This window comes from Grammomys surdaster, unplaced genomic scaffold (genome assembly GCF_004785775.1).
Source record: "Grammomys surdaster isolate TR1022 unplaced genomic scaffold, NIH_TR_1.0 126219, whole genome shotgun sequence".
Classification (NCBI taxonomy): Eukaryota; Metazoa; Chordata; class Mammalia; order Rodentia; family Muridae; genus Grammomys; species Grammomys surdaster.
In genome coordinates, this window is record NW_021621022.1 from 586704 (window position 1) to 595647 (window position 8944).

General features: G+C 36.7%; 1 protein-coding gene across 3 annotated transcripts in view; it reads right to left on the reverse strand.

Moving 5' to 3' along the window:
- Positions 1 to 1283: 1283 nt before the first annotated feature.
- Positions 1284 to 8944, reverse strand: part of Spryd7 (SPRY domain containing 7) — a 23050-nt gene continuing 15389 nt past the window's right edge. For 2 of the 3 annotated variants that reach the window (XM_028758767.1, XM_028758768.1), the window contains exons 4-5: positions 6877 to 6979; positions 2528 to 2923 (exon numbers count right to left, since the gene is read on the reverse strand). In XM_028758767.1, coding sequence (XP_028614600.1) covers positions 2826 to 2923; positions 6877 to 6979 — 201 coding nt within the window. In that variant the 3' untranslated portion in view covers positions 2528 to 2825. Of the gene's footprint in view, positions 2924 to 6876; positions 6980 to 8944 lie in introns of all 3 variants that reach the window. The other variant, XM_028758769.1, reaches the window with a different exon arrangement.

The following is an 8944-nucleotide window of genomic DNA, read 5'->3' on the forward strand; positions in this document are numbered from 1 at the left end:
ATGTCCCTGACATCTCCTCCCTTCTCTAAGTATAGAAGGGCTGTGGCAATTCTAATCTTGCGAAGGCACGGATAGAGGCCTGACCTCCAGTAATTGAAGGGGAGTTTGTAATGGCTCCAGTCCCCTTGTCATTGTCCAGTGAGGCATGAGGGCCATATCCATCCCGATGTCTTTTACCTGGAGAGGGGATACTTTTGACATCAACCCCTATGCAGTCAGGCTTGTCCCTCAGGGAACCCAGAGAGATATTTTTAACATTTATTTATATTCCCTCGCAGTGCTTAGCCTTGCAGCCTAAGCAAGAATTCAGATTGCCAGTCAGAGGGGGTTCTGGGTGGCCCTTCTCTAAAATCAGCAATAGGCCTGTCATACATGTATTCTAACACCAAGTCTTGGGTCTCTGTGGAAAAACATTGAAACAGATGGCTATAAGCTATTGTAAACAGGTAGCTTTCATGGAAATTTACCAGCCTGAGTAGTCATAGACCTTGTAAACAGGTAGCCTTGGCAGACAATACCAACTTAGATAAGGACAAGTGAATCATAGGCAGAGTCATAGTGACCTGTTCCCTGAACCTTCACCCAGCCGATACCCTGTTCTGAAAGATATCTGTATTCCCCCTGAACACCCACACTCCAGTGTCATTCCCTTCCCCACATCCTGCCTTTCTGTGTTTATAACCCCTGTGTGAATGAATTATGATTTGAAAAAAATAAATAAATTATAAAAAAAAAGAAAAAGGAAAAAAATACAGTATTAGAAAAAAAAGAATGTGATGATTAAAAGATAGCTTTTAAAAATATAAATAAGAGTTTGGGGTTGGTCAGATGGTTCAGCCATTAAAACCACTTGCTGCTCTTGCAGAGAGCTGGAATTTGGTTGTCAAGACCCACACTGGGCAACTCACAACTGCATGTAACTCCAGCTTGTGATCTGATGCACTCTTTGGACTTAGGTACCTACATGCAAATGCACATATATACACACAGACATAAATAAAAAAATCTAAAAACATAACAGGTGGATATATTAGGATCACTGAAAGTAGTATACTGAAATTAGAGAATTCTCCTTTCCACATAGCTTTATCAACCTACCCTCATCTGTATTTTGAGACCAAGAACATTACAGTACATAGTCTAGTCTGGCCTTGATCTCTCAAGTGCTGGGTTACTGTTTTGTGCCACCACACCCAGGTAAACATGTTGTGAATCAAAATTACTAAAATAGAAAGTCAGATGAAAATGAGTAAGTAACACATACAGTCTGAATTCTATACATCTTCAGAGGTAAAATGTGGGTTTATGTAAATGTTTGCAAAGCACATTACCAAATGTTTGTCTATTACATAACATATGGATTGTACAGCATTCCATAGTTGGGATTAAAACCAGCCTGCCTTAAATCCCAAGACATTTTACATCATGCAATCCCTTTCAAACCTAGGATGCACAGGTTTCAGAAGGTACCCCTAAGTCTCTGCTTCAGAAGTCTGGGCTGGGTCTAAGACTGTCCTCTATTCTAATGAGCTCCCCAGTGATCCTGCTGGTCTAAGACATCATGAACACCACTACTTCACAACAAATGTGGCTTTGTTTATTAAGTGCTGATAATGAAAGCATTTCTCACACACCATCAACTAGTCATAGGCTCTCAGCATGTCAGTATGATTGCCCTTGGTGTAAGGTGAACTCTGATGAACTCAGCAGAAGACACAAGGACACTGGGCAACTGTTCTCCAAATCCTAGTGCCCATGTTTTCCTTGCCCCACACGCCATACAACTTGTTGTGATGAATCCTGACTATGCTTATTTGAGAAAAAGAGTGCAACTGTCTGAAGACATGATTAACTTAGGTTGTTAATAGACAGTGACTTAAGAAGACCAAAGGCTCAGGACCATCAGGACTCACTTGTCTCAAAATTTCTATAATTATTACCATATAATTAACAAAACAGGAAGAATGTTTTAAATACAATACTGGATACATTTTTGTTATTCCTTATAGCAAACAGTTAAGATTTTTTTTTTTTTTGACAGGTTCTCCCTACACAGCCCAGGTTGTCCTGGTACTTCTATAATACTCACTATAGAGACTAAGCTAGCCTCAAACTCACAGAAATCTACATGACTTTGCCTCCCAAACACTGGGAATAAAGGTGTGTGCCTTCACACTTGGCTTATTTATATTTAAAGCATCATAACTCTTACAGATGTCTGCCAGTGTACTACGTGCAATGACCACTTGCTCATCTTGATGGTCTTCAACAAGATGATCTGATAACTTTCTCATCTTTCAAAAAGGAAACAGAAAGCAGGGATACAACACAACAAAAGAAGCAGTTTCAGTTTTAAGAAAAGTAGTCCATGAACAGAGGAAGTATATCAGCAAAACTAAGCTGCCAGGTATGTAAATTTCTGCCATTTCACTTTATCAAAAAGGACAAGGAAACACAAATTATTGGATTACAGACTATGATAACTCAAGTTCAAGATGACAAAAAATAATAATCACTCAATTACACATCACTGTCAAACAAATACTTTATATAAGAAAAAAATTCCCTTTAAATATTTATATACATGTTACCACATAATACTGTTAATCAAACCCATGGTTTATTTGTTTAAATAAGATTAAATAAATTGCCTAGATCTTTTAAATCAAACCTCAGCATGGTATAATGAATACATGGGTTTCTTAGACAACAAGAAGAAGCTCGCTGTTCAGCATGTGTTTTTGTTTCTAGGTGAAGGGGAGCTTTATTAAGTGGTAAGTGCTTGTGGGATGGTGCAGAAGTCTAAGTTTTGAAAACAAACTCATTCAGAAGATCTGCTGCTCAAATAGTATTTTTTCAAAACCAGGTGGAGGAGTATGATAAAATTCACTGAACTGGCAATCCAGAATTGCACTGTCATCAACTGGAAGGGAGAAAAAGAAAGAAAGTAAATTAGAAGAACATTCAAACGCACACACAATTATGAAACAATGGTTTTCAGGCAGGGATGTAACCCAGTGACAGAGCACTTGCTTAGCAATTGCTAGTTACTGGGTTCCAGCACCACAGCACAATTTAAATAGAAACTACTTTCCTACATACTATTTTATGGTTTTTTAATTTTATTTTTTCATGTGCATGGGTATTGTGCTTACATGTATGTCTGTATACTACTGTTCATGCCTGGTGCCTGAGGAGGCCAAAAGAGGGCACTGGATCTCCTGGAACTAGAGGTACCATGTAGGTGCTGGGAATGGAACTCGGGTCTTCTGCAAGAGCAGCAGTTAGTGCTCTTAACCCCAAGCTATCTCTCCAGCCCTTGATGTTATTAATTAGCAATAAGAGTAAACACACCTGCCATCTGGGTTATAAATCTTCAAAAAGTTGTTACATTTAGTGTGTGTGTGTGTGTGTGTGTGTGTGTGTGTGTACTCACGTGTACACTACATGGTACATAGTTCTCTCCTTGCACCTTGTGGGTTTTAAGGATTTAACTCAGTTCTCAGAGTTGGCAGCAAATGCTTTTATCTGTTTGCCTTGGGTTGCAAAATGTTTATAAGATCTGTACAACAAAAATCTGTCAAAAAATATACAAAGGAATTTATCAAAACATCATTAATAATGATCCCAAGTCACATATGGAGGTGTATGCCTGTTATTTCAACTACATGGAAGGCTGAGGCAGGAGGGATTCCTGAGCTCAGAAGGTTGAAACCATCTGAGGAAATGTGGTAAGACACTATCTCTTAAATAATCATGAGGATCTCTCAGTTATAAATATCAGTAATCTGAATTCTTTACTTGCCTATCAAAATAAACAATTTTAAAAAACAAAACTGTTCTATTTTGAAATAACTATTGATTTGCAAAAGGTTCAAAAATATACCAGTGAGTCTACTGTATCCTTCCCTGCTTGTCCCAGTGGTAATATCTACAGTGCAATATCCAAGTCAGGAAGCTGATCTTGACGCACTGCCGTAAGCTAGATGGCCCACTCTAGTTAGTTTCTACAAGGTTTTTAATGAGAACGCTACTAAAGGGAAATGACAGGGTATAGTCATACAAATAAATATACAGATGTTCACAGCCGCTTTACCTATAGTCATCAAAAATCACAAATAAGCCTAATAGCTACTAACTGATACTGGGATAAACAAGTTCTAATGCAGGCACACAATGAGCTTTCACTACAGAGCAATAGGAAGGAAATACTGACATATGCTACAACACAGAAAAGGAGTATTAGCTGTCTGAATCTGTATACATACTACTGAAGAAATGCAGGCTAATCTAAGTGAGCAGAAGCAGATCCACAGCTGCCTGGTAGGAACTTGGAGAGGTCCAAATCAAGACTATCTGAAGTGATAAATACGTTCATTACCTTGACCATGATGATCACAAAACAAAATTGCAGAGAAAAAAAAGAATTTCAGAAATTATTGCGAGCTTAGATTAGTCTTTGAGTGTTGGCTCTGTAACAACACTTCAGGGCTGTGCAGCATTGTCTCTCTACAGGTGGTGTTTAAGAGTAGAGACAGTGAGCCAGGGAGCAGTGGTGTACACTTTTAGTCCCTGCACTCTGGAGGCAGAGTCTCAAGTGTCTCTCTGAGTCTGAGGCCAGTCTGGTCTACTGAGCAAGATCCAGGGCAGCCAGTGAAAGAGAGTGAAAATAGACTGTCCTAGGATTAAGGATGAGACAAGATGCAGGGCAAAAGGAATTAATTCTGTTTTTATTTTAAATAGCATCAGGCTATTAAAATATCTAGTTTAATCAAATATATTCATTAAATTAAATTATAAAATATATTTTGCTATATATAATTTGCTTCATTTTATGTTTTGCATAATTTGCACTTGATGTTTTGAAAGATTTTGTTATTTCAAACTGTGTGTGCATGCCTGCAGTTGTTTTCCCACATGAATACAGATGACCGTGGAGTCCAGAGGGAGCACCAGATCCCTTGCTGGGGCAGCACAGGCAGCTGTAAGCTACCCAATATAAGGGCTAGAAATACAACCTGTGTCCTCTGTAAGATCAGCAAGTAGCTGAACCAATTTTCCAGCCCCTGAAAGTATTTTATAATCATTTTACTTCATACACTCACTTGTATTGATGTAGCTATACTACTGATCTTTCATTTCTCAGGCTAAGTTGCTTAAAATATTAAGCTACATTTACATTTTTAAGTAAATAAAAGAATTTCTTTTAAGCTTACTCAATATGTAAGAATACTAACCTATATTGAATTTAAACACACTCTTTTTTGTTCTTGTTTTTTAAAACAAGGTCTATCTGTGTAGTCTTAGCTGTTCTGAAACTCACTATTGTAGATGAGGCTGGCTCAAAGGGCGGGATGATGGGGGAGTAATGCGAAGTATAAATGACCATCATGACTATACATATATATGAGACAATCAAGGAATAAAAAAATACACAAAGATATAAAAAGTAAAAATCACTGAAAATGAGTTTTAAGGAGAAAAGGAGACTACTGAAATACAACTAAAAAGAAATGGTTGGCTTTGGTTATCATTTATTTAGTATTTGTCCTCATGACTACACCCCCTCTCATATGCTAGCCTACAGAAAGAAAGTTAATAGCTTTTATTATAACCCAAATCTAAGTTGCATAATCAAGATAATATTTTAGACTTAGTAAACCACAGGCAGAAAGGCCCTATGTTTATTGATCTGAAGCTGGCAAGATATATACTAAGATCAGAACAGAATAATAAAGGCATTACAGTTAGTGTTTTTCAAAGGACAAAGACCTTAGTTTTGTTTTTCTGTTGTTGAAATTTTGTTTTTCTGAGACAGGGTTTCCCTATGCATCTCCACCTGCCTCTGTGTCCCAAGTCCTGAGATTAGAGGTATGTGCCACCATTCCTGGCTTAAGGTCTTGTTTTTAGAGATAAATATAAAATATTTATTAACAAAATGGTATGTCTGACATATGCCTCAAAATAATCCAAAAAGGAGGGAGAAAAGAAGCGTTGGGTTTAGAAGGCTCCAAACGGATAACACAGTGGGTGACAAGTTCATGAGGACTTACTGTAATATTCTCTTTATGTATGAGAAAGTTTGAAATTTTCTATAATAAAAAAATAAAGGAATCATAAGCCATCTATATTGCCTGATCTTAGGGACCAGCTATACAGAAATGATAGCATTAATACATCATGGCTATCAAAAGCAAAACAGATGATCTGAAACTATTCTAAGTCAAAATCTCTCTCAGAAGAGTGACAATATGTAGGTAATTTTATAAAGGCAATTCACCTAAAATTTTCTAGTTTCAAAATACTTGCTACAATTTCATTTCCAGGTCATCTAATCTTTACTAGTAATTAGTTAAAAAAAAAGATTTGTAAATCTTGTGAAAAAATTTGGACTTTCTAGAACATAAAACTACGTGTGTAGATAAAGGACTGGAAAGATGGCTTGGTGGTTAAAAGCACTAGCTGTTCTTCCAAAGAACCAGGGTTCAGTTCCCAGCACTCAGCTGTCAGCTCACAACCAATTGTACCTCCAGTTCTTCTAGTGTCTTCTAGCACCAGGCACACAATGTGGTACACAGACTCACACTCAGGCAAATAGCACATAAAAATTTAAAAAACAAACAAACGATATGATGAAAGGGAACATGCTTATGGATATTTATTTACAATCACCCTATATTCAGAAAACCTTTGTAATACTTAGGGAAAAAATATTATGCTTAATTCTGCAGAGATAATGTAATTGTCTGAATATAATATATTCCATATGAAATGTCCTTATTACCAACTAGTTCAGACTTCTGAATGATAACTGCAAAGTTAACATAAATGCCAAACAAGAGTTAACATGAATCTAACAGCAGAGTGAAAGCTTACCATATACAACTGGATACACTGTCCCTCGGATACCTGATGCTGGACAATGCATGTTTTTCCCATTCAAATATACATTTAATTCTACATGGTCATATGTTATACCCTATGAAGAAAAAAAAAATTTTAAGGATTAAAATATAACTGTTGCACAAAACCTTAAAAATCTAAAGCACTAACTGAGAAGCATGCTCACAGAAACAAAGTGTGGAAAAACAGGAACTTTCATTAGAGCTAACAATCTGACAGGCTACTTTAACTAAAACATTACTAGTGATTATTGGGGCTGTGGGGTATTAACAAGGTAAAATTCCAATTAGAGGTAAAGCAAAGATAAGAATTTAAAGTATAGTATTATATTTGGATAACCTGGATTTTATTATTTAAATAGTAAGAGTAAATATGTCATGAAGACTCTTTTAAATTCATAAAAAACACTGGTCTTTCTCTAGATTTTTATCTGATGGGGAAAATACTGTTCCCCATAGGGGTGACTAACTTTGTTAAATTATGAAGAGATGAATTGATATATATTATTTATTATTTTTAAAAATACTTTAGTCATTCTTTAACTTAGAAATATTTTTATTATTTTTGTGTCTGGTTATAAACGTGCACACATGCAGGCAGGTATCCAAGGATGGCAGAAAAGGATATTGAGTTTCCTGGGGCTAGAGTTACAGGCAGTTGTAAGCTACCCAATATGGGTACCAGGAACTGAACTTGGGTCACTGGAAGAACAAGTGTTCTTACCCACAAAATTACCTGTAGACAAGTCAGTTCTAAGAAATCATACATTTCTCCCTTTACCCTTGTCTCAAGTAAAACGTGTATCTACAATTTAATATGAATGATGGTGAGTACCTAGTTAAAAAGAATAGTTTAAAAAACTAAAATTAAAAAAAAATGTATTTCTGTATACAATAATGACAGGTAGAAAATGACATTAGTCATATTATTACAGTGCTAAAGGTCACTTGAGACAGCCTGCACTGTGAAACATTATTCTAGGCATTTCAAAGTCATTTAATGCTAACGAGACAGTTATATTCACTACAGATGAGGCAGCTGAAGCACAGAAAGGTTAAGTAACTTAACTAAGGTTACAGAGCTAGTTTAAACCATAGATTGGCTACAGAACACTTTTACTAACCATGCCATATTCTACTTCTCTTCAACATTTTGTACAGACGGTTGGAATCTCTGGTTGAAAATACGAAATGCGCACTTAGACGACACTATTATACCCCATGTAGAAAATTCCAAAACTAATCCCATGTGATGGGTCACAGTCAAAATAAAGACACACTAAAAATATTGTGCAAAACCGGGCCATCAAAATGGCTTAGCAGCTCTTCTCTCTCTTCTTCCTCTTCTCCCCTCCCCCACCCCCATCTTGCCCTATCTCCTGAATAAATCCCACGTGGAACTGTTTAAAAAAAAAAAAAAGGCTCAGCAAGGGAAATGTGCTTGCCACAAAGCCTGAATCTGATCCTGGACCCAAATAGAAGAGAACACCTATGAGGTGTCCTTTGATGGCACCAGTTCCATATGACACGATTGGTATCCCATAGTACAATGCAAATAAAGTTCTTTTTTTTTTTTTTTTTTTGGTTTTTCGAGACAGGGTTTCTCTGTATAGCCCTGGCTGTCCTGGAACTCACTCTGTAGACCAGGCTGGCCTCGAACTCAGAAATCTGCCTGCCTCTGCCTCCCAAGCAAATAAAGTTCTAAAAACCTTACACTGCAGAGTTGCTCACAGTCACACTGGTTGCTCTTGCAGAGGACTGGCTTTAGTTCTTAGCTCACACATCATAGTTCTAACTCCAAGACAAGGGGATCTGAAGCCTTCTTCTGGCCTCTACAGGTACCAGGCATGTACATGTGCATATACAGGCAAGAAAAACACCCATAAACAAAAACAAAATATATAGTACAAATTGTCTCCCAGCTGTGTTTATAGGTGGATTCTGTGCTTATCCTTCCTTGGGTCCCATCACATCAAGAAATCTTATATATATATATATATATATATATATATATATATATATATATATATATATATATATAT